At 39.1% G+C, this 27,686-nt stretch overlaps 1 protein-coding gene across 1 annotated transcript; it reads right to left on the bottom strand.

The window, feature by feature from the left end:
- Positions 1–2,659: 2,659 nt before the first annotated feature.
- LOC140240683 (phosphatidylinositol transfer protein alpha isoform-like) lies at positions 2,660–26,377 on the bottom strand. Its single transcript, XM_072320436.1, has 10 exons — positions 25,773–26,377; positions 17,087–17,117; positions 15,882–16,030; positions 13,925–14,024; positions 7,965–8,045; positions 6,547–6,627; positions 5,821–5,898; positions 5,152–5,247; positions 4,217–4,339; positions 2,660–3,583 (listed from the first exon to the last, which is right to left on the bottom strand). Exons 1-10 carry the CDS (start codon positions 25,787–25,789, stop codon positions 3,542–3,544), a joined length of 798 nt encoding a protein of 265 aa, XP_072176537.1. The 5' UTR covers positions 25,790–26,377; the 3' UTR covers positions 2,660–3,541.
- Positions 26,378–27,686: the final 1,309 nt, after the last annotated feature.

Below are 27,686 nucleotides of genomic sequence, written 5' to 3'. Positions count from 1 at the left end.
TCACTCGGCCCGATAATAAAGTGTACAAACAAGAAAAGATAGCAATAAATGTTCAATCAGAATCACATTATTGCTATAGGAAAGTCATAATCTCATTGATTGCTCATCAAATGGTGTTACACGGGCCTCTGACGGGCTCTGCAAAATTTAGATCATTTTCGTACATACAAGTATATTGATATGTATGTGTATAACGTTATAATACATATATATACATATAATTATATACATGACATGTGTTGTTAGTTTATGTGTGTGTGTGTGTGCGTGTGTGTATTCGATATCATGGGTGCAAAGATGAGTACATTTCTGTAAGAAAATAACATCTATAGCATATTTTATATCTATGCACATTTCAATAGTACGATTCATGCTTCATTGACAGATGTCACGTGACTCATTATCTTCTTTACCACACCAGTGGTGGATCCAGAGGGGGCGCAACCGGCGCACGCCCCCTTTTATTTTTCGTTAAAAACGACAGAAATAAAAGAAAAAAAAATGAAATGAAACCCGGAAGTGGCATCAGAAATATTAGTTGCGCCCCCCCCCCCTTTACAGAATTCCTGGATCCGCCCCTGCCACACTGTGCATGGTCGTACATCTTATTTTATAACAAAGTGCGTTCGACGACTGATAATCCATATATATATATATATATATAATTATATATATATATATATATATATATATATATATATATATATATATATATTATATATTTATATATAGGGTTTTAACATATATATATATGATTATGTATATATATGTATATATATATATATATATATATATATATATATATATATATATATATATATATATATTTATTTATTTATATTTTTATATATATATGATAATACTAATAATAACAATAATAATATTGAAGTGACAGATTGAGACAAAGGAAAGGATTCTACGATGTCATGCATTCTTGATGTCTAACTCTTGGAGGACTAAGTCTTGTTCTGTTTTTGTTTTGTTTTTTTCTAACGCAACCACATGTCATATCTATCACCATAAGAACAATCACGCAGTCATAAGACAAAATATGTATGCAGCTGTGCGAGTTACGGTTTTATTTGAGACCTTTTGTCTCACTTACATGAGTAATATAAATAAATGCATTAAAGGCATACAGATAAATAATAAAGGTGGCGATGAATCTAGATTCGTGTATCAGCTCAATGCAGCATACTCGATTTCACCAGCGCATTCATTCCTCTCTCGTTACTGTCTTCCTCACCCTTTGTCGATCATAATTATAGCTCCTTTGACATAATTATTCATAAGCATGACTTTAGAAAGACTTCTGATTGTCTGATAGCGTTATGTTGTCTTTCGGACGACTGCACACCATGACAAAACATCATAATCGGGCAGAGCTAAGGCAGCTAGAACTCAAGCCAAAAAGCAGGCAATCATAGCTCTATACGCAGTCAAGTCAGACAATGAGGGCGCTATCCATAGAGGTTCTACAACAGTATGTGGCGCTAACCAATATGGGAAGCACTACACTAGCATCTTCCGACGTGATTGTTCAATATCATTGCACATTAATTTTGTACTCGGCATTACGTCGTCCGGCGCGTGTAGCAATTCTATAGCATATACCACTGCCTTCACTAAAATCATGTTTTGTCAAAAAAATCAAAACATGACAAGATTCTCAGAGAGCAAGTGGATGAACAACGAATTAAACACAGGTGTCAAAATGCATAAAAAAAGAAAAATACATCCTTTAAAAATATATTGATTCAATAACAATGCATGTCATCAGATTGTGTAGCTGCTTGGTTACAGGCGTAGGCCTCCTTTTGAGAGGCCCCGGTACACATCATATGAGAAACATTGCTTAAAACAACAGGATAAGAATCATGCGGAGAATAGATCTCATTCACATAGTCAAGATAACTCTTGATCTCATACTTAATGGCTAAAAAGCTTCTTTTTTGTCAGTGCGGCAAGTACAAATGCGGCAAAAGTGAAATTCAATCCGATATTCAATAATTCATCAGAAAATCATTTTCCACTGATACGTATGAAATGCAAGAAATATAGTACCCATCCAATCACTGTCCGTGTTCGACGTTTCTCCTCACTCCGAACAATCTTTTGCATTGTTGAATGCGAACATTACACACACTCATTGTTACCTCATAATGGAACAATTACGACATCAGCGCAGAGGGAAAATGGACGGTACAACTACCAATACTAGTAGCACAATGATGCTACGGTCGGGTTGGGCGTAATAAGTTCGAGTAAATACCTCCATTACACAACGTGTAAGCCCGATGCTATCATCGGAGAATGCAGCGATAAAAGTTGCTTTAACTCGTATATTTTAAGTTCAAAAAACTTTGAAAAAAAAAAGAAAAACACCCACAGTGCTACGACTCACGCAAAGTGATTTCAAGTGTCTTCCCGTTTCAATGGGAAAAGTATTTACTTGAAGTCACGTGTAATATCATGGCACTTGGACGCACATACACGATTGTGTGACCCGAGTGTAAAAACATGCAGAATCTTCCATTTTCACAGAGCCGTTGTCAAATCAATTTTCTACACAGGTCTCAACAAATGCATCAAACAGACTTTGTAACGGAGCGATGCAATATGCGTGAGTCGCCAACCCACTCACGATAATATTTATGTTAGGATTTAAAAATGCGGAACGTAATCATTTAATTTACAGGCCTAGTAATTAAACTCACTCGTTATACAATGATCTAATTCTTCTATAATAGTTCAAATACGTGTGTGTATCCATAATTTTTGTGAATGTGACTCTGTGTGTGTGTCGTGTGAGCTGACTATGGAGATAGTTAATGAAAAGAATCCGTGGTCCCATCACTCAAACCATAGAGCGATAACTATCTCTTCAGTAATTGCTATGCACTCTATTCAATTGTTGCAGCTAGACTGCTGCAGTATTGTCTTTACTGAATGGCACTTCGAATCATTACAGCGTATCTTTCGAATAAATAGTGTCGTGTGCTACGCGACATAAATCACGGCGGCCAACATTCACAAATCCAAATCACGGAGATTCCTAAGAGTAGACATGATTTGAAGAAATAGTAAAGGTATCAGGGAGTCTCCATCGGAATCACGTAAACTTGGCAGCTCCGGTTAAATACATGCTATGCTACATAGTACTCATCCCTGATACAGAGATAAACTATTTAAATATCTTTATATCACTAAAACCATAGCCTAATATAATTATTATGATATATAGACTTACAATATAATTTCGGATGTAAAGTTACAACAACTGAGCGTCAATTTCATACCTCTAATCCTTGGGGTTACATGTTTTGAATACTGACTTCATTTACGACTGAAAGCGTATCAATTCACCGACAACCATTTTTTTTTTTTGTACAGTCAATAAACAAATTTATTTAATTCTACCCCGTCATATTGTAATTTAGCTGCAGTTTGAGAGTATGGGAAAGGGGAACGTCATTCGGTCAAGGCCATCAGATCCCCCTCCCCCAACCCCTCTCTCCTCCAGGCCCCCAAATCCTGTGATTTAATGTGCTTGCTGTGACGTCATCCCGTTACGTTCCCTCATCTGTAAGACAAAAGCACAAGGAAAAGTGGTAAAGAGACCATAAATGATATCCAGGTGTTGTGGTATCAAAAAAGAAAAGTTCCAAAACTAGTATATCAAACAAGGAATATCCAATTAAATGATCCCAAATTCGAATTCGGTCATTAGCTAAATCTTGAATGGGCGTTTGATCGTTTTGCTTTCAGGAGACATCGATACCCTAACAGACGTGAATAGCAGGTGTACTGTAAACGATGAATGAAAGCACTGTGCTTCCAATATTTCAGGGTCACCTCTATACGCTATAATATCGGACAGCATTATATGTGATAATAAAAATTTTAACCCCTCCTAAGTTCCATTTTGGAATCTGTTAAGTAGCATAAACAAAATATAAACATTACAAGTATCAAAGCAAAGCAAAGCAAAACAAAACAAAAACAAAAAGAAACAAAACATGCAGGATCACTGAGAATAATTCCGTCGAAAGTCTGAAGAAACATGTCAGACCTGGGTTTGGTCATAACAGACGCAAGTAACGAAGAGATGACATGATTAGTGCAATATTTGCTCAACGTTTCGAGCAACTATTGACGTAAAAATCACATTTAAAAGCAGCTACCCCCGTCCGAAGATGTAAAATAGTTCATTCACCTCGTCCAGTCGCTGTTGCGTTTCCGTCTCTAGCTGGCGTATGTCAGCAATGGTCATTCCGTGACACTGGTCGAGGTAGCTGTAGAGCAGACGGTGAAATCTCAAGTACCGCCTTCGCATGGACTGCAGTGAGAGAGAGGGAGCGAGAGAGAGAGAGAGAGGATAACAACGGAGCGGACGAAGTGAGTGAACGGACAGTCTGCCATTGACAAATTTAGAATTTTTTGTTTCTCTTTTTCTTTGAAAGGTTCGGTTTCGCTTTCAACGAGAAATGATTTACAATCTATTTCGAAGTCAATGATGTGTTGACGTAGTCGTATTTTCCAGCTACAGTACTACGGATTTAGAATATGCTTGTGACATGACATACAGAACCCTGTTTCAATGATTAAATGACGACAAAACTTCACGTGTTGGTTTTGAACGCGTTGTGTGCCAAATGAATCTTGCACACTATACACGTAACAATAAAGGCTGTTAAAAATAAACGATTGGAAACTAATTCTTGTTAAATTTTCAGTTGCAATTGCTCAAAGGGTAATCCCGGTAGACTCAAATTAATTTTCTTTTCCGTATTTCAACATTCTTTTTATAGTTAAAAATTTTCGGCATAAATAGAAAATCCGTACATGCTACACAAACTATATTATTTACCAAACACACACACATACACAGATGCTGTAAATAAATTATATACACCCTATGTATGTATCTGTGTGTCTATTCATGATACGTTTCATGTAGATATTAAGTACATAAGTCATAAATGTGAATTATTATCATTATCATAATCACTATTATTAATTACACACAGACCACAAAAGTTAATATTGCCAACTGATACTCTGATTACATACGGCAGCTTGTTATCATCGTTGTAAAAAATGTAATTTTTTTTTTCTCATACAATACACGTATCTATAGGCACTGGTTACCTTTTTGATTTGTGCTTGGATTTTCTCTTGGAGGCCGAACCATTTGAACTCAGTCTTGACGAGTTTGTAGCAGCACAAAACGGGCGTACACGTGTCCTGCAAGGAAGCGCAAAGAGAATTTTTGTCAGCCGTGACTTGTAGTAATCAAAATACAAATTTCTACCAGATATATAAGTTCCAAGACAATGATAATAACAGTAGTAAACAAACGAACAGTTCAAAAACAACTGCAATAGTTATGATAATGAAAATGATGATGATAACAAAAATACTATACTACTACTACTACTACTAATAATAATGATAATAACAATAACACTCAGAATTATTATTATTATTGTCATTATTATTATTATTATTATTATTATTATTATTATTATTATTATTATTATTATTATTATTATTATTATCATTATCATTATTATTATTATCATCATCATTATCGCACCGTTAATATGAGGATTTAAGGTGATCAAAGTGGATTACTACCAACACGAACACGCGGCATCAAAGGTTATCAAGTTTGTGTTTCGCTTATTCTTTACAAAGTTGTGCTTTGTTAGAAAGCACTGTGGAAGGTCCATGAGGGTTTTGAATGCTTTGCCAAAAGAGCAAGCTGGATTACATTGTACCTTCAGGAGGTAATACTAATGAAAACAGCCTGCATACCTGCCAGTGTCGTCCAAAGGGTCCCCGTTTCACCTTTTGGAACGTCACCTTGGACGGGTCGGTGTTGAACTGAGATTCCTACGTCGAACAAATGAGAAAATATTCACATCTCAATAAAGAATACTCAACTTTGAAATCACTTATACCGGCAGTACCACCTCGGGTATTGATATCCTCTCCTCCTCCTCCTCGTCGCCATCACTATCGCCATCACTATCACCATCACCAAATGACCACCATTTTAGATTTTAGATTAAAATCTATTCAGGGACTGTTTTAAGGAGGTCAGACAGATGTAGAAAGGAGTTGACAGTGATAGAAATATGACGACGGGATACAAAAAAAAAAAGAAAAAGAAAAAAGATTTCAGTCTACTGTCAGTAAAGGAATCATTACAATTATTTATGTTCGCACTTACACGATTCTACACAGATTCGCTACTTTTGACACATTGAATTGGATTACCAAAGGACTGCTTTACAGAGTAAAAATGTCGTATCATGAAAAAAGGTAATCAATAAATTTGTTACATTTCGTGATGTACACTGTACAGATATACAGCAAATATTATTCAACTACAGATGGTATTGATGCTGAACAAACAAGCTTAGAGACATTTCTTAAGCTGTGTGAACTGTACATCATGAAGTCACCGGACTCTGAAATTCGAACGCTATATAAGTTCCTCGATTTTAGTCCCCTTGTAGGGAGTGTTCGTTTACTTACCGAGTTCGGTATCCTGTCGTTGATGATATCGATGTTGACTACCTCTCTCCTGGACAGTTCTTCTGGTCCTAGATCGAATACCTTGATGAGGAAAGAAGAAGTAGGGCAGAGGACAGGAGAGAGAAGACAGAAAATAGAGAGAGAGAGAGAGAGAGGAAGAGATGTAAGCGCCAAAACGATCTCCATTTCCATTGTGCGATGACTTAGTCAATGAATGACAATTAAAACAATGTCAGACCACACGATGATGATTGTGATAACAGTGAAAAAATCTAGGCCTATAATCAGTGTATTATTGGTAATAATACTACTAGTACTACAAATACTCTTTAAATATACAGTTATTGATGGTGGTTATAATAAATTGTGGAATTACTTTCAACAAGGGTTTCGACGGTAAGAACACTATAGCATCAGGACTGATACACACATAATATTATACGATTTGAGTCTACACACGCTCGAATTAAGTTATCCTGCATGTATTAAACCGTAAATACTTTGATGCGAATATACCATGCCCAACAGACGGCTTAACTTGAAGACTCGACTCCACGTTGCCTTTAGTAAACAGAGTGAAATTATGTCATCTTCCCCCTGCTTGTTAAACTTAAAAATCCCGTCACTTTTTTCCCTGTCTAATCTTTAATGAAACATTTTAATTCTTGTCCTCCCGCTTCCGATTATAGTAGAAAGGTTTATTTATTCATATCATATTTCGTAGCCCAGGGGCTAAATTGTGTATGACATTATAAATAATATATGCAGACAAATTTAAACAATTACTCTTTGCTAAAGGCGGGGTTGTCGTTATTGATGTGTCTGCATTGTTATGATGCACACTAATGCACAGGGTATGTAAAGCACTCTCCATTAATAATGATAGGGAAAAATCATTAAAACATGCTATTCACAAAGACAAAGCGCAGAGCATATTCTTTGCGCAAAAAACTTTCCCACACAACCTCACCGGATACAACCGTCCAGTATTATCGATTGAGGAAATGTGCCGTGAAATAACCGTGCATGTCTCTAGAGGGAATTTCCCGTTTCTGTTTCTCATTTGGCAATTTATTCTCACGCTCTGTTTGTTGTCTACAATTTAGAACTTCAGTGCAAGTTTAACAAACATAACTGCTTCTTTTGGCAGTTATTCATAATTATGGATGTACAAAAATGGCTAAGAAATAGAGGGGAAACGTTAAAGTTACGACGATAATAGACCCCCTAATAATAAAAATCATTATCGTTATCACGTCTACTATGATGGTTATTATTACCATCAGTATAATTATTATTATCAATCATCATAATTATCATCGTCACTAAAATTTTCATTACCACTTCATCATCGACATTTTATTCGGCAACTCAAAATGGCGGGAACACGGAAGGAAAATGACATGTGAGTTGCTTACATTGTCAATCTCCCCTCTGTCGTCTGCTATGCTGATGGTCTCCACCACTGTAGAGTAGTTGTCCTTCATGTAACCTGGGTTCTGCGAATAGAATGTTATATGATTATGATAATTTGTGAAGTGTTCTATTTTCAGAAGTGAAAACAAGGGTGCATGTCCGGATAAGCGTCAGTACAAGTTGGACAGTATGTGCTTGAAAAAACAAACAAACAAAAAACTAACAAACAAAACCAAATAAACAAACACAAAAACACGAGGAAGTCAAATAAAAAAAGGGAAAAAAAAAACTCTCCTAAAAAGAAATATTGAAGCATGTATTGTACTGGATGCATACAGAAGATAGCTCACACCTTCTATAGACGTCATAGCCCTCTTAAATTTTACAATAAACCGTAAAATACTGCTTAGGCACTGGAATTACATCCAATCGCTTGTCCACTTGCATCCTCCTTCCTCTCTTCCTCCTCCTCTTTCTCTCCTTCTGCTTCACCTCCTCACTTCGTCCTCATCAAAATTCTTTACTGCAGAAGGTATACATCTTGACGATGACATACGCGAACTTATTCTGCACAACTCTAACCCTCCATATAAATACACATTATATACACTCTGTTGTCAATTAAATCAGTCTGCATCATTGCTTAAAACAAAGGGAACAGACATGTCCATTACTTTTTTACAAATATTTGTACGTTTTTAAAATGTTTCCTATGTTAACAGGACAGTAAACTGCAACAGTGTCGACGCATAGCATCTATCATTTGCGATGTTACTCTTGAGTAAACCCACAGCTCACTTTCAGGGTATCGACTTCATTTGAAAGAAGCCATAAAAATGTGGTTTTATTGTGCCTCATGACAGCAGATGACCCACACTGCCTTCATTCACCCAAGTCAGGGAGCCGGAAAATATCCAGCATTCTCAGCCACTTTCTCTTCCAAAGTTTTGCCATTTTGTTTCTTTCTGTAATTTCATCTGTTTTATTTCTGCTTTTCCTGCGTGAGAACACCAGACGGTACAAGCCAGTGGCGTACCGTGGGTCAAGACATTGGGGGGGGGGGGGGGGCACCTCATGGCAGCAACATCAGAATTGCATAACGTAACAATTAAATGCGAGCGAGCGGAGCGAGCGAGCTTGAAAATTTTGACATTTTACAGTCCCCAAACTGCCGTTTGTAGCTATATATAATAATATATGTATATATATATATATATATATATATATATATATATTTGCTTTGGAAATTAAGGGGGTTGCACCGGGCGCAACTGCTGGCAGTTGCTGGCAGTAACATCACGAGAATGGCATAACGATTAAATGCGAGCGAGCGAAGCGAGCGAGCTTGAAAATTTTGACATTTTACAGTCCCAAAACTGCCGTTTGTAGCTATATTTTTTCGATTTGGAAATTAAGGAGAGGGGGCGCACCGGGCGCAACTGCTGGCAATTACTGACAGCAACATCAGGAGAATTGCATAGCGATTAAATGCGAGCGAGCGAAGCGAGCGAGCTTGAAAATTTTGACATTTTACAGTCCCAAAACTGCCGTTTTTAGCTATTTTTTTTTTTTCGCTTTGGAAATTAAGGAGAGGGCCTGGGCGCACCGGGCACAACTGCTAGCAATTACTGGCAGTAATATCAGGAAAATGGCATATAACGGTTAAATGTGAGCGAGCGAAGCGAGCGAGCTTGAAAATTTTGACATTTTATGTTCCCAAAACTACCGTTTTTAGGTATATTTTTTCGCGTTGGAAATTAAGGGGAGGGGGCGCATCGGGCGCAACTGCTGGCAATTACTGACAGCAACATCAGGAGAATTGCATAGCGATTAAATGCGAGCGAGCGAAGCGAGCGAGCTTGACAATTTTGACATTTTACAGTCCCAAAACTGCCGTTTTTAGCTATATTTTTTCGATTTGGAAATTAAGGAGAGGGGGCGCACCGGGCGCAACTGCTGGCAATTACTGACAGCAACATCAGGATAATTGCATAACGATTAAATGCGAGCGAGCGAGCTTGAAAATTTCGACATTTTACAGTCCCCAAACTGCCGTTTTTAGCTATACTTTTTAGCTTTGGAAATTAAGGGGAGGGGACGCACCAGGCGCAACTGCTGGCAATTACTGACAGCAGCATCAGGAGAATTGCATAGCGATTAAATGCGAGCGAGCGAAGCGAGCGAGCTTGAAAATTTTGACATTTTACAGTCCAAAAACTGTCGTTTGTATAGCTACATATATATTTTTTCGCTTTGGAGGAGGGGGCGCCCGGTGCGCCCCCTGGATCCGCCACTGGTAGTCAAGGGTGTCGGTTTATGTTTATGATTGGGGGAGGTATGACCAGCGAGGGGGCGTCGAAGTGACCAAGCGGGAGAAGGATGTCCAAAATCTGCACTTTATGTAGAGCATCCCCTAATTTGTTTGTGTTTGTGAGTGTGTGTGTTTCATATAGATGGAAAAGTTAGGAAATAGCCAAGGTCAAGTCTTATTATTGGCAATGCAAGGCATTTTAACATAGACTAGTAGTAGTATGTAAAGCAACACTGCAAAATCAATGATCAAGCTTTGATAGCAAGTGTGTACAACCTATCAAACATCACATTGCGCAACATTGCAGCGACTCTTTTTGCCATTCCGATGTTCTGAGTACACTGCGCACATCCTGCTTGTATTCAAAATGCCAACCAGGAATCACACTGAATCACAATCTTTTGTCGTCTCCGGGCTTTTTGAACAATGATTCACTATAGAAATCTTAGAAAAATATCTTTTTTCTTGATCATCCTTTCATGTCGATTTCAAAAGCAGTTTACTAACCCTTGAATTACCATTTTGGTAGGTTTTTTTTTTCTTTTTTTTTCTTTTTTTTCTTTTTCTTTTTTTTTTTTACCAGCGGATTGGGGGGGGGGGGGGGGGAGGGGGCACGTGCCCCCCCCCCCATGCCCCCCCCCCGTAGTTACGCCACTGGTACAAGCTATAAGCTTTTTTGGTATAGGTTACTCCACCTCCATCAACCTAAAAAAAACAACAAACAAACAAACAAAAACAGAAAACCAAACATGACTTCCATTCAACAGCAGAAGCACCCCTCCAGTACTGCTTGACGGACATGTCGAATTGTATTCACAACTCTATGACAGAACTGGTAAACTCTCCCTCAAGTTTCTCATACATTTAATGCATCACTGTAGTTGTAAACTCGCACGTCCTTTAGTTTATGTCATATACGATCTTATGTAAAACGTGTACATAAATGTGACACAAAAGAACGTCCACGGGTGAAATTTTGAATGTGAAATGCTCGAAGGGACATCATCAAAAGACCAAATAAGTTTGTGAGAATATTGCACGAGGCTTATCACACGCTTCCACTTTGCTCTAGTGGTTGGCTATCAAAGCGCAGAGACTGTCACGTGGTGTCACAGTTAGTCAAAGTCACGCAACACTTTTGCTTACCATTTTTCGGTAATACACTACAGTACCCGCATGATCTGTATTAAACTCACGGGTTGTTGACATCGTGGTATTATGTAATAAAACCTCTCAAAGACCTTCATACGCATGAAGCTTAAAGGAGTGTATCGTTTCTAGCGGGACGCTGTTATAGTCCTATAACATTCATGTCATAAACAAAAGTGCACTGATGTACGATCATGGGTTACATGAATTACAATTGAAAAGAACTGATGAGGAAGTATTCTAGTTTGTCTCGATCATAAGGGCGAACCAATCGATCGGGAAACGAGGAAACGTCTGCCCACTGTGCTTTATACAGCTATTATGGGATTGCATTCTGGTACACCATGCATGCAGGGTTGGAAAGAAGGGGGGGGGGGGGGTGCAGAACAGAAAAGGGAGGGAGATAAATCCCGTCTGAAACTAACTGCACGCAACAGAACGAACACCAGGAAACGCAATAAAAAAGGTCACATATTATTTTCCTTCTTACACACAAAACGACAGACAAATACAAACGCACTTTAAATGTCTTTAAAAACGAAACCTAGAAAGGTCCTTCCAAATCAGCGACATCCCTGTTTCCTATACAAGATTTGTTTGAGGTAAAGTGAGTATCTTATATAATAATCGCTCCTCCACCACGTACTTCCCTCCAAACCGCTCCTCCTCCCCCCCCCCCCCCACCACGTTCCGCGACCCCCTTTCAGCATCGACTAAGATACCGAAATATGCTCCAGCGAGAAGCGACACACAGTAAAAATCAACACAACAGACGTTTCATTTTAGTTAAACTAAAAGGGCCGAATTCACGATGGTGGTACAATTGAAACCATGGTTTAAACCATGGACAATTTGCATGAAGCGCCAAGTGTCGCATGGCCTATTTCGTTACGAAGTCAGTCATTTCGTTGACGAAATGACAACAGTTTCATCGAAGAAATGATCATTTCGTTAACAAAATGAACATTTCGTTGACGAAATGACTGATTTCGTAACAAAATAGGCCATGCGACACTTGGCGCTCCACACAAATTGTCCATTATTTAAACCATGGTTTCAATTGTACCACCTTCGTGAATTCGGACCAATGTATTCTTCCGACCGACCATATTGCTGACGCCACTGCTTAAGTGCAGACTGAGAAAGACTGTTACTGTCATCGCTTGTTATTGGGTTAGCCCACTGTAAACATGACAGCACAATTACCATTTATTCTGATTGCTGTTATTGATTTCCATCCATATTTGTTTGATTCTTTCTTCCTCCCACAGTCACGGTAAATACTCGCATTGTCCTTCTATTTTGCTTTCTGCTTCACGAGTCCTGAACACTAGGGACTCGATGCACAATGGCCTGCCACTGATCGTAACAATAGTAACAATACTAGTTACTATAGCAATAAGTAGAAATCTGGAGAGGTGATTGCTGCTGTGACGGTGGCTTATAGCGTTGTGGTGACGTCTATAGTTTAACGCAATAGGGATGTGCAGGTATACAAACCATAACAATATGGTAACAAGGTCTGACTCCTGCAGACTACGAAATGAGGTCAGTTTCCTATGCTTGCCGAATCATTGTTAAGTGGAAATCTATGCCAGTGTTAAGAGGTTAGGTTTTGACACAGCTTACATTATAGAGTTACACAGTTCTTTTTTTTTTTTTTTTTATAGCATTCGACATCGGGTTACTTCATAGGAAATGAAACGCTGCTTCGTTTGTATATGAGATGAGCCATTTTTTACCCGACGTTCCTACGTAAGAAGTTTGCTGTTATTGTTTTTCTCAATATTTTGCAAGTCTGTGTTTGAATTCGGTCCATTCCTTTCCCTTTCATTCTTAATGTGTAAGTGTAGATTTACTGTCCTGTGCAACATTCTGTGTCTGTAGCACTTTGGAACACATTGTACCATGCAATAGAAACGAAACTGATTTTGATACTGCCCTCCAATTTTCATCAGTCGAGCTTCAAGGAAGTTGAACCCTGTAGAAAGAAATGGACTTTCCCTCAAGATCTTCTTTGGTTTTCCCCTCCAAATTTTCAATTCCAAAAATGAGCTATTTCACGTGAAGAGATCATTCCCAAAGTAAATCAGATATGTAGCAATTACAAAAATTAGCGCATCAAGTTTTAAATTCCCATCCGTGGTCAGTGTTGATATCTCAAGTGCGCAATAGTTTGTTATTCGATTGGTTTGAGAAACAACGGAAGGCAAAATACTCCGGCGAGTTTCCTGTACGCAAGTCTACCACTGCGCCCATGGCGGATGAGTATCGATTACCTGTGTTTCTTGGACTTACACTTAATGATGCTCATTTCAAAACAAACCAAACAATAGAAAAAAAAACCACCAAAACAAAACGAGGAAGCGAAGAGCACCACGAACTTTTGATTGTTGTCACTTTTGATTCATGTCCTTCCATCTCATGAGATGAACCTATACTTGATAAAGTGACTTAGCTACACAAGTGACAGTTTTCCTGAATAAAGGGAAGTAGACTTACCGAGTACTCTGTTCTACAGCGGGGAAAACAGTTCGTCGTTTTCTCGTGTATCGTGAACGCCCCGCTGGGGAGGAGCATGCGTATAAAGCCAGGGACTTTCCTGGGGGTGGGTGGGGATAGAAAGGAAGAAAGGGTGATAAGTTCAAATTATTATGCAATCATAATATCATGGCTCTGTCATTTAGTGAGCAGTGGATATACGACTCCATGACTGATACGATTAATACGGAGAATGCAGGTGCCATTAACTTACGTCATGTGCAGAGGTTAAGTTGTGATGTGCATTTTGTTTTTCACCATAAAGTGCACGTTTGTCTCTTCTACGGACACAAAACTGCTAGGAAATGTCAAGATTTTGTTGATGTTGTTGATCAGTGAGCCTCGACGGTGAAGTTTTTAATTTTGACTGAAAATACGTCGGGCATCTTTGGGCGGTGCATTGATCATTTACCATTCAAACGGCATGACCCTAAAAAAATATATGATATACCCTCATAATGTTAGAGCAGTAAAGGTCCAATACTCCATGGGTCATACAGTTCAATGACAGATACCCATATTAAAATAAGAAAGAAAGATCTAGTTATTGTTTGCAGCGAACCGACTAGGCTAGACATTTCTGCGGGTATTCAGCGATGGATGTCCGTATAACAGGAAATGTGTATCTAAGAATATACGTATTATATAAATGTCCGCGTTACGTATACCAGGAACAAGACCACTAAGATGAATGTGGGACATGATGGGGCGGGAACCGAAAGAAATCTTGAGACCCGCATTAGTACCTCCCCCTCTTCCATCGTCATGCCCAATTACCAGACCTGCTGCAATCGACTGTAGCAGGACCACATCAGGCTTCAATTATAATTCTATATGTGCTTTTGTACCGGACTACGCAACGACATTTTTGATATGCATGTAAAATGGATTCAAGCACCGAAATGTGTTGAATAGCTCTGTTACACCACCCATGGGGGTCATCCATTATCGTATCATTAGTGCGACGGTCTATTTTGTTGCAGCATCAGGCATGCAGAACCTACAAATACAAACGGAAAAACACTACCTGGGAAAATATGAGTGTGTAAAATGTGACGGTAGATTTGGCGGAATTCCAGAGTTTATGCTGGCTTCTCTTTTTCATCCAAAACCCAAACAAACAGCCCAAAATGCATTCCAGTTAATCACGCATATCATCATAACTACCCATGGGTTTCGAGCCTTATCATACTGTCGATGTTATGCATGCATACTTTTTATGTATATTATTTTTTTCATTAGATGTTATTCAAAGTATATTCTGAAGTAATATATATATATATATATATATATATATATATATATATATATATATATATATATATATATATGTATATGACGAATAGTTTATACTTTGAGGTAACATTAACTCACTGCCCTAAATATCCAAGCAGCCCCCTTTCGCCTATTAGAGGTGAAACATAATCGGCAGCGCAGACTTTTGTTTGCGTGTACACACAATGCCTAAGGACCAGTGGAGTGAAAAATACACACCCATCTACCTGTAATCAAGCATGGAACAGTGGAATAGGGTAAAAATAAACCCAGCGGGATCTATTCGATCAATACCAGTCTGGAATGATATCAACATTCAAGATTTGATGAAGGTTAAGAACAGTTTATATTCATTCTTGACGAAAGTCATCCCCACCCGCTAACCACCTAGCCCCCCCCCCCCCCAAATAAATGAATGAATAAGAAAGGGTAAATGCATGAATCTTTGTATAAATCTTGTAATGACCTAAAGCTAAAACTCACGCCATCATCTCTGCGTGAAATCAAATAGGCCTACCATTAGATTTGTTCCGTCAAGGCCTTATTCTTACGTATAGTACTCATGGATAGAGCACGTCTGAATGACTTTTAGTCCGCCATAATATTCTGCTGGAGAATGCCGGAGTTCCTTTCTCACACTTACTTTTCCATGTGGATGATTTTATGCGTGTACAGGCACGGCTCCCCATCGTCCGTCTCGGTTTCTCGTCTCACCACCCACTCGATTCCTTCTCCCCCGCCAGTCTCCGCCTTCGACACGGCGCACACCGTATAGAGGCTGGCGATATTCAGCTGCAAAACAAAATATGCATACATGCACACTCATTACAAGCCACGAATCGTTGGTTGCAAAAGGCACCAAAGACGTTCAATAAATCGCCAGAAAAATCGAGTCTACGGTCATCCTTTCTTACTTAGGGTGCACAGGCATCACCATCAAAGACGAATTCCAAGCTTTATGTCTCATTTGTTGCGTATCGTCCTTCGTTTGTAAATTTATAACAATTATGACTGAAAAAAAAATGTTTAAAAAATTAATTGACAAAACATCATGGTTCTGTATATATATATATATATATATATATATATATATATATATATATATATATATATATATATATATATATATATAATACTTCGATATATCTAGCGACCATTTTGAAGTGTAGACATTGTGATCAACAACACTGTTCAAACCTGTTTACGCCCCGAAAATCCACTTTTGACCTAACATGTAAATAACTATTTTTCATCATCCACCCTTTAATCTGAATCAGACTATCCCAATTCTATTCTCTCTGGTTCTATGCTACCCGCAGGGTGCAGTTTAGCCAACCCTAGACACAAGCATCACCACGTCCATGCTAATCGGAAGTTAGATCTCGCTCAGTCATGAGCTTCCGGGGTCACTTAACTACGGTATTTTTGTTGTGTTACTAAGGCGGAAAGGAAACTGGCTGTCATTAACACGGTGTCCAGTGATATCTAAAACTGAAAGGCACAGACGTTATTTCAGAAGAAGGGTGTAGTGGCCAAGCCTAAATGGCCAGGATGAAAATGTGATTTTGCTTTACACGTCAAAGAATATAATCAATAAAGGCATTTTCCTACCTATACATAAGAGACTAACATTTGGACAATATTGTTCTCTACGCGAGAGATGCAACCCATAAGTCAATTATAATAAGCATCAATACCTGTCATGTGGGATAACTAAGAAAAAAACCACGAAAACAGTAACGACGTCAAACCACACTACCTGCTGAAACGATATTTATTTATGATAATTATTAGGCACGTTTTACCAACGCACGGTGATAATTGGACAAAGTAACACTCATTACTTACCTCCTCAAGTGTCAGCGGTAGAACAATCCGGCTGTGCGGGGGGGGGGGGGGGGGAGAGAGGGAGAGGGAGAGGGAGGGAGTGAGAGATGAAATACATGTAAGTGTTAATCGAAATGTGGTAGCAAAAAAGGTATCGTATGGCATACGCCGTCATAAGAATTATACGATTCACTATAGTCACAAATCATGCATAACTGTAGGTTATTGGTTATTTGGTGAGGTATTAAGAGTGTATAATTTTCGTGCTAGGGCCTATATAAGCGTCTTCTCTAAACAACATGGTTGATCATTCTGTATTGACACGGAAGTGTAGACACGATTGAACTCACACTAAAAGAATAATGTACAGGAGAAGTTATTTCTTGTTCATGAGAAAGTTCACTCTTTGTATAAATGAATACCTAATCGTCGCAGCGTAAAATAGTTAACTAATGACGAATAATACAATACAGAGAACGTGGTATATATAGGATGAAAGGAATTTACAAAACATATCTTTGAAGAAAACTTGTAAAAAAAATACTGCAACATCAATGCAAGCAAATTACATTACGCGTATCCTTTGGAATCATTGTGACGTCATATCCAGTCCTCTGATTCATTTTGTATAATGAAGTCTGCATGCTTCTCGTGACTTCATACAAAACTGTATCACACAATATAAACCAGGTGCCAATATTGTGTTCCCACAAGTCTTTCATTGAATAAATGCGAAAGGTCATGTAAATCGTAGAAGATCAACTTCTTTGAGCATTAACACTATTTGGGAGCAGATGAAGGAGAAGAGGGCAATTTGTCTCGACTTTGTATGACTACAGCAATACTTTGTCTCTGAATTTTAAAACATATTTCCTTGCGATGCAAAAGCAGTCACCTCCAAACCTGACGGACGGTGCTTCTTTGCACGGAAATCCACAAACCAGAAAATGAAGACTTATGTCAACTAAAAAAGAAAAAAGAAAAGCTAACCCCATAATGTGGTTAATGACTCACAGCTTCGTATAGTCGGAAAAGGAAGCCACTGTAACGTTTACACAGCAATAATAGATGGTTTGGGTAAACATTCACCTGAATCCACTTTGAAATATACAGGTGCGAACATAAGTGTATGAAATACATGCACGTGAGGCCTTCGACATAAATTACTCACACACACACACACACAAACACACACACACACACATACACACACACACACACACACACACACACACACACACACACACACACAAGATTGGACATGCTGGACAAAATGTTTGCCTGACTACAATCATAGCAAACACACATCTAGGAATATCTAACAATGGCAGCCTTGGGATCAATACACATCTATGACCCAACCTGACCCTACTTTGCGGCAGACGCCATTATTTGAGTGTGCACCTGTACAGTAGACCAGTTGACAAAGTCACGCGTGTTTCACCTTAGCTGCCTCATGATTCTGTTTCATGTCGCACACAAGCTTCTTTCGGTTTCATTCACTCTTGATTGATTGATTCCTTTGCCTCTTGATATTTATTCATCTTAAGTTGAAACGGTATAAACACACCCACTGGTGCGTGGTGTGCAGCGCAGCTAGCTCGTTGGAAGAAACCAGGAAGTATAGCATGTTTAATGTATTTGGTCTGGTAATGGATCTTGGATCACATCCCAGCTCATTACAATTGATTTGAAGATCTCCACTGTCTTTTCAGACTTATGAATTACCATTCGCGATGTATCAAAAATGTACTTGATATCTAAATTAAGTAAAACATGCATCACAATAGCGAGTACTCACAGTAATCATCATATTATTGGAATGACTCCATGGAATCAGTTTGCTCAAGCTAATGGCGATGCGAGGTCGGGCAATAAGACAAGTTTCTCGGCCATGTCACGAGCTACTTTTTCGACTAACATAATTACTGACCGGATAAATACACACAAAGAATAAAGCACAAGGACACAGACAAGACAGACATATACTAGACGCACACACAAATAATGAAATGTCCTTGTAGAAGGCAAATCAATAGTAGCAGGACTACCAGCATGACCAGAGAGCAATGTAAATAGCTCTGAGATTCGTGGAACATTACGCCATCCGAAGTTACCCTTCTCTGGAACTGTTCTGCAAATTCTTATCGAAGGTATTGGCAATGGAAAGCAAGTAATTCAATGTTCCACGTCGCGTGTACACACAGAGTAATGCTAGTGTACTCTCAAGAAGATGGATAAGAACAATAAGTGAGTGAGTTTGTTTGTGAAAGAGAGGGAGACAGAGACAGACATATCGACAGACAGACAGACAGACAGAGGAAGCAGATGCACTCTATGTTGACAACCTGTACATGTATATTTTGACCGGCAAATTCCTTCTCACGCCGTGAAGTCAAGCTTACGCGCAAAACAATGTAAATTAAATCAATGTCAAGTGCTGTATAACGCAAGTTTTAAAAACCATGCATGCATCACAATAACCTTGTGATAAAAAAATCCCAGCAACCCTTGATGAAAGAACACTGCCGAGAATGCCCAACGTAGGTGGCTGACGTCAATGGGAAAGTTAGAAGGCGCCGTACGTGAGTTATTGTTCTCATATGAAATTACATTAATTAATTTTCATAGTTATAGTGGTAGGAGTTACGAATGCGAGGACCCTATCGATCTTCAGGCATCGCACTCTACACACTTCGTGTATATCCCTCCACCAACGCGCATTGTGGCGTCGGTAGACGCTAAAGAGATGATCCATATCACTTATACAATACGTAAAACGATATGGTAATTCAAAGTTAACTGTCATCAAAACAAGAGTAAAAAGCAAAAATAACGCAAAACCATTTGTTTTGCGCTGCTGAGGACATGTGATCGTAACAACCCAGTATCAATACGACACAGGATCAGCTGAGCTTGGCGCAATGAAAATGAAATACCGGACTGCAATCTAATGGCTTAATAGCGAGCTTTATTATCTGCTACGCGAGCGTTAAGACGATGCAGCATCACGGGTTGAACAATAAAAAACAGCAGCCTCGCATATGTGCAGAACACCTTTTTAGCCTAATAACATCGTCCTTAGCTTTCGCGTCGCAGACCTAAATCTCAATTTTGTCATCAACAACGCAGGGCTTTACTACGTACATGATTTATGCATTTTGATCATTACGTGAGACTGAGCTCATGCCTCAACGCTCTTGTGTTGTACAGGGGGGTGAGACGTCTCACTTCCCCGAGTTGTATAACACTTTCAAATTTAATCGCGCGCTTGTTTTCTTGCGACAAACGAGGTAACGACTGTCATCTCACCTATCACCAGTAATTAATATTCTCCTATTGTCTGAATTCATTGGAAAACAAGTTGCATAGATTAGTGTTGTTGTGTGGCCATGCAAGCTTCGATGTTGTCATCACAGGTGCTAGTAACTTTCGGTGTAGAAGTACGCAGGAGATTGTTTGAATGCAATGCAATTATCAAAGAGGAACAGCTGTAAAAGAATGCAGAACTATCACTTGGGATAGAAAAAATGTTGATTCAAAGAGCGAAATACAGACCTTATCGGAGAAAAAAGAGAAGAAAAACAAAGAGAAATAGCAAAATCGTGCAAGCCATGTAACTAGTAAGCCGATCTGAAACGTTCGTTCGAGTTGATGCTTGATATCTCTTCGTCGATCCATACGACCGCTTTTTCACCATTTTCTACATTCGTTTTTCACAAGTGACTGTTTACACGGAATCAAAACAGTATTAGCTTATGACGTTTGCCGTGCAGATGGCGAAAAAAGGAGAAAACACAAGAAGCATAACAATATTATTGTATAGCAGCTTAATATTGTATTTATTTGAATGATGTGAGCCGTATTCGCATTTTCCCCCCGTCCTCTATTATGCTTTCAGTTTGTGCTATTCGGTCGCGAATTTGAACTTATAGCCACTTTTCAAAACTGCTGTTCCGTAAACGCAGGCTATCAAGTTTTTTTTTTTTTTTTTTTTTTTTATATAAGTACACATTACAGCTCTACTTGAACAAAACTCAACTTACTGACATTATGGACACGATAAGCAGTACTGAGAATCAACATGCACACGAAGCGAAAGATCATGTGACATATCTATTTAGGTAGAGCTCAATAGATCGCTATGTAAAAACCAGGAAAAGCGGGAAGGGGGGGGGGGTGGAGAATTGAGTGCTTCAAAGCTCGTCCTGTTTAACTCTTTAACATAAGAGAGGGTGTGAAAAATACAAACAATGTGATCAAATTCCTGGATATTTCTTTTGAACTCTTACTGGACCCATGTAGACGATTCACGCGTGCGTGCTAGGCCTACCAAGTCAGTGATCAAATAGAGTGAAGGATACATGAATTCGTTGTCGCTATGTCGGGCAAGTGGAGGTCGTGTTTGTACAGAACAATCAAACCACAGTGTGCATGTTTGCACACCGGTCTATATGCACCAAACAAAGCATGTTGTCTCGAAGGGTTTACTGACGATGACTCATTCGTCAAACATTCAACGACATTCCATTCATGGACATCATGTCGCATTATGTGCAATAAACATTGTAAGCCTCTGAACTAGACCCCCATTTGGAGAGACAGCTAGACAATATGAAAGGATAAAGCCTCAACGGGAAAAAACATACATAGCGAACACAATACCTAGTAGGGTTACACCTGCTTGTTCAACTTTATCAGAACACGCGGAAGCTAACAATATAGGGCCTACAGACCCTTTCAACATTTCTGCCAAGTTAAGCCATCCCAGAACAGGTAAAAAAAAAAGAAGAAAATGATTAATCCATAGATATAGATATACAATGTATTTTTCTTTATCTACACTACACTATTGTGAGACTCTTAAGTGTTTCAGACAAAAACCACTTGGTAACTATTATAGGCCTACTAGTTTTTAACTAAATTACACCATTAATATACCGTTGAGGAGGAACATTTCGATTTTGTTATCACAAGGCAGTATTTGCCAAGACCCAACATCACCAGATGCAACCTTCCCTTGGGTTTTACAAGAGAGTTCAAGGTATTATTTACAATACACTTAACACGGCAATAATGGGCGAGATTGCACGCCTCTCCTTTATCAGTCGCATGCAGATATAAAGCTGTTATCGAGAGTCAATACCACACTCTCTAATCTTATAGTTATGCCTTGTGTGAACATTATAACCTGGTTTACTCCGGTAAGAAGCAGCTGCCACTGACAGTCCGCCATTACAGCTGATTATGATATTCATTATTTAAGAGAAAAGATCATTAGTTCCCTTTTTATGGGCGTATAAACGAGACCTGCGAGGAAGAACTCTTGGAATCCCATTATTCCTCCATCATCAGCTCATGTACTGACATGGGGTGGTACAGAATGTGCAACAAGCTATTTACAATGACTAGGGCCTATAAATGCTTTACCTTTTGCTGGTGTTGCTGGTGGGCGTTGGTGTGTTTGTTCGTGTATATTGCCTCTAGCAAATTTTCTTTGGTAAACAACACAAAAATTAAAGTTTTAGTTTTGCACAATCAATTATATAAAGATACATTTCGGTCGCATAGAGACAGATAATCGCTTGATTTTCTTCTTTATAACTCGGCTCGAGATTCCTCATGAATGATGCACATGGTAAAATAGGAAAAAAGGCCAGAAGACATCATTTTGCAGGTTTTTACCAGACATTAATTTATGTTGCAAAAACGGAAATAGCAGAACTCGCTCGTGGACGTCGATTTATGATTACCTATATACATAAGAGAAAGAGAAATAGAGAGAGATCGAGTGAGAGATCTGAAATGTTAAATCAGCTTCCGTCGAAGATTGAAAAGAGAATTAACAAAACACGGTGTATACAAACTTTTATTGAAAGTACCGTTTATAGATCTGGCAGTTGTTAGTATGCATTGCTACAAACCTATATTTTGATAAGTCAAATGAGTATAAGATAACGATTTCCGCTATACTCTCGTCACAGATTTTGCTTTATCGAGTGAATTTCTAGATCAGGAAGTAACACAACTGTCATCATTTCAGGGGTTAATTAAAGGTAAAGTGAAAGTAATCCAAATACACACTATATAATTATATACAGAGTTTATGCACACGAATGTATAGCATCGTACATAGGAAAGGCAGTGTCTACATTACATAAACTGCTGTAAGGTTTGTACATGGTAAAGGATATCTCTAGAATTGCTCTTGCCGCCAATTGAGCTGTTGCCAAGATGTTATCATGTCCTGTCTCTTTCACCTTCCCGGAAACTATAGTCTATACTTGTATGTGTGTGTGTTCTCTAATATGTTTTTTTGCGTGTTTGTTTCGATTTGTTTGTTTGTTGTTGTTGTTTATGATTTTCTTTTTTTTTTTATCCACATCGTCTCACGGTTAACTCTGTTTCGGAAAAGTGATTTGTGAGCTAAACTTACCTGCATATGTGTTAAATAATCTCATTTGAATGCAGTATAATGCGCATACCATCTTCCAAAGGGTTCAAAACATAGGTCATGTCCATTTAATATATATGTATGAATATATGTAATCACTTAGCCTACGGAATGGGCCTATGCATTCATCAATAGTGTATGAGTGACTCATACCCTCTTCGCACGGAATGTAATGGGCCTCACAGCCATCATCAACATGTGCGTGTGTATAAATTGGCCACAAACGGTATGTGTACGAGCAGCAACCATGCGAACTGGTTTAGGAGTTGAACGGGTGAAGAACATGTGACGAGGAAGAATTCAGAAGGAGTGAAGATTGATAGAAAAGAATGGGAGGAAGAGAAGGAGAGCGAGTGGAATTTTAGTGAAAGAAGTGAGAAGGGCACGAGCAGACTAAACTATAGAAATACAATTTCGGCAAAAGAAGGGAGACCGAGCGAGTAGACGAACGCACAGAAAGTCCATGTTAATTCTTAGTGTCTTAATAGTTAATTCTTAACAGGGGACAGAAATCATCTTGGGCCCCATTTCATAAAAAAAAAAATGTGATATGATAGTAACCCTTGCTGGAATAGCAATAAAAACGATTGCCATGGTAACGGCGAGAATCCAGCTTCCTGGTTGGCTATTGCTGTACTAAGTTGTCATTTTAGCAAGAGTTGGTACCCTATAGCATCTTTTTATGAACGGGGGCCCTGATCATTAAAATTCGACTCCTAAGTATAGGAAGTAAGACCCAGATTGCCATCTCCAAAGAGTCTCTCTTGGTCTTATTCAAGCACTAATCTCAACAACAATCACCCAGCGATGGCTGTCCCCCATAAAGATATAGGCTAGTGCAATGTTGGATTACACACGGAAAAGGTTTGTCTACAATTAACAATGAGGCAAAGAGACAATAAAAATAGGATTATTTCACGAGGTGACATCAGCTTCCTGTAAACTGCCGGGTGAAGATAAAGGATACTGAACTGGGCAAAAGACACAATATAAAGGATGGCAATCACTGAACTGTATTTCAGTGACCATGCACTGTGTGCCTTTGATCTTAAACAGGTCGGGGATATAACTACTCTTCCCAAGTTTATGTTGGGAGTGTGTGGCCAATTAGGTGATTGAAGGACAATGAACTTGATTGCTTGTTACTTGTTACTTGTTGTAGTAATCCCAATCGTAGATCCAATCTACTCTAGTATATAGCCAGAAAAGGACCCGGGGAGAAGAACAAGACGTTGACTTTATAGGGGAAAGAAAGAGGTGCCTTATAGAGTGTCAAAATTCAGCGTCTGAAGAATACAGCCCACGCAATGGTGATCTCGTACAGGGTAGGTATCACAATGGCAGGGTTATGTTGCTCATGGTGGTAGTAGTAAGAATAGTAGGGATATACATTTCCTATACGAAGTAGTGGGGTAGTAATAGTCATGCGGAATTGTTGTGGCTATTTAGTTGTGGCCGTTTAATGGTAGTCACAGTAGGTAGCATGATGTGACAGATCAGGAACAGAATTAACAACGGTTGTGGCAGTAGTAGCGGTTTGATGGTTTAAATGGTGAATAAAGGCTGTTTATCATCGGCATAAACGATCAGTTTTTCTATGAAGAGATTGAAATATAAGTGACGAATATGCGAATTAGAGCAATACAGGCAAAACGGGAATACGAAGACTGAATTATAGTCTATCATCCATCATGACAAACGCACAAAAAAATCATGGATACACTATACATGTAGGCCCTAAATTGCTCTCATGAAAACGATGAATGCGAGCAATGTTCATTAACGGTATGTTAATCATATCGTATTTGAATATCGCGACATAGTCAGTCGCTGATCGTATATTGATCATAAATAATAAAAGCTGCGAAGGGATCAAAACATAATAATTCCAAATGCAGATTCACACGCCAGTGACGGTCTCACACCCAAACATGCAGACAAACTGTGCCCTACTGTTCGTTCAAGTTATTCATAATGAACAATTAGTAAATATTATCTGAACAAGATAATAAATAGCATTTTAAAACTCTTCAGGGCTGGAGTGAGAGACTAGGAGCTTGCGACAGAATACTACGAAGCAATGGAGAGTGGGCGGTGACTGAGAAAGCGCCGAGCGTGTAGTGAAATTGACTTGAGCAGTATGAAGACGCCACTGCAGATTGTATTTCAATTGAGTATGCCTGAATATCAGTCAACATTCATTGTCAAATTCAACTCATTTATAACATGGTATGATTAGTGAAATATACTCACTATTCTGTGATGTCCATGGCTGTGGTTTGGAATTTCGTTGTGGTATGGCGATGGCAAAGTTCACACACAGACGGCGTAAATAGGGAGAGGTCGAGTGTATTCGTCCGTCGGTGAATTCTTCTCCGCGACAACTGAACGTGTTTCGATACGCTCGCACACTACTACCATACAGCGTATACCCACGGGTGTGTGCGTACTACTGGCGGTGGTATCCCATGGATGACTCACATGGCACGCACCGCGTCCACTCACCAATCGATTCTCCTGTTTACGCTTATGAATGAATAATGCTGATCCGTTATGTTTCTCGCCCGCTGTATCTATGGCCTCCGCAACCTTAGTTACGTAATGTCCTTCGCCTATGTCACTTGACCTTTAGGTGAGCTGAGACCCCGGCTAGGAAAGTCAATGTTTGATCATGTATTTGTAGGTTACTTACTGTTCTTGAAAAGGAAATAGTTATTTACTCTTGAAATTGAATTTGTTTGTTTTTTATGTTTTTTTCTACGAGATGAGTTGCTTGTAGATGAAGAGATGGGGTAGAAAACGGGAATAGAAAGGGGCGTCTCATGCACTAGTCCTGTGGTGTGTCGTGTGTGGCTGTAGCTAGTCGGGGTTATAGTTAGTTGGGGCAGTGACAGTGATGCGATCTTGAATCACCATGGAGCTGACTCCACAGTAAAGTGCGCGCACTTGTCAACTAAAATGCGCGATATTGACAATGACGATTAACACACGTCATAATAAAGCATCAGAGAAAGATAGAGGAAGCGTAGAGAGAGAAGTGATAGAGATGAGGAGGTAGCTAGAAGGAGGGGGAGAGGCAGAGGGAGGGAGGGGAGGGCGGGGAGGAATGAGGCAAAGGGGGTGGAGAGGAGAGATGAGTATCTTGGCGTCGTTCACGCGTGGAAAATAATTGAAGTATCCGGTCTCGTCAACCTGTGTGAAACGTCCGTCATCGTATAACGGCTTTAGGTCATACCTGACATACATACCGATCAACCCGGTCAGTTTACGGGCTTGAATAATAATAATTAAGACGCATTTGAAATACAAGTATGTGTATTACGAGCTGCAAGGATATAATGATATACATGTGGTTGTAGCCTACAATATTTATACAACCATAGTATAATATTATATGTAGTTGTATGTATGTAGGCTATGTATGTACATTATATGAGTATACGTATATAGATATGTATGTTTGTTATCAGGAATATTATGCTTTGCGAGTGTAGTTTAGCTGAAAACATGAGGTCTGGACTCCTTTGGCGACTTTGCAAACATGGTACGAACAATAATTTGTAGAAGGAAAGATAGTTGGCTGACCCCCCCCCCCCCCCATGATCCCTTATTTCTCCCTCTTCCTTCCCCTTCTGTCTTGGCTTCGTCGTCTCAGGAAAACCACCCTCGATGACGTCACTATTCACTGCGGTTAGATGTACCAATGAAGTACTAGGTATAGTGCACAATGATGGGATTAAAAGTGTATTGCGTGCCCGAGCTTCGCGAAGTCAAGAATTATGATTCAAAGGAGAATACAATAATAGTCTGCGGGTTCTATAGGATAGTCACCCGTCGTCTACCTTTTGGTTTCACAAGGTCTCCTTGAATACTGAGCAACGTTTACGTTTCTCTTTTACGATGAGTAGCTGAATTAGGCCTATTAAGTCTACAACGAATTTACTCCGAAATAAGGAAGCTGCGACCGGGTAGGAAATTTATATTACGTGAGTTTAATTAATTCGAGAGATTTCGGCTATTGTAGTACATTGCACAGCGATCATTCATTCTGCTGTTGTGCCCGTCTATTCAGGGATATGGGTCACCTCCCTGGCCTGTGATGACCTTGTAGGGTATCCACCGTCGGACTGCAAGGGAAAACGAACACGTGGTAGCAAACAGAAAAAT

Source organism: Diadema setosum, chromosome 17, assembly GCF_964275005.1.
Source record: "Diadema setosum chromosome 17, eeDiaSeto1, whole genome shotgun sequence".
NCBI classification, from domain to species: domain Eukaryota; kingdom Metazoa; phylum Echinodermata; class Echinoidea; order Diadematoida; family Diadematidae; genus Diadema; species Diadema setosum.
This window is presented reverse-complemented; position numbering and strand designations above follow the sequence as displayed.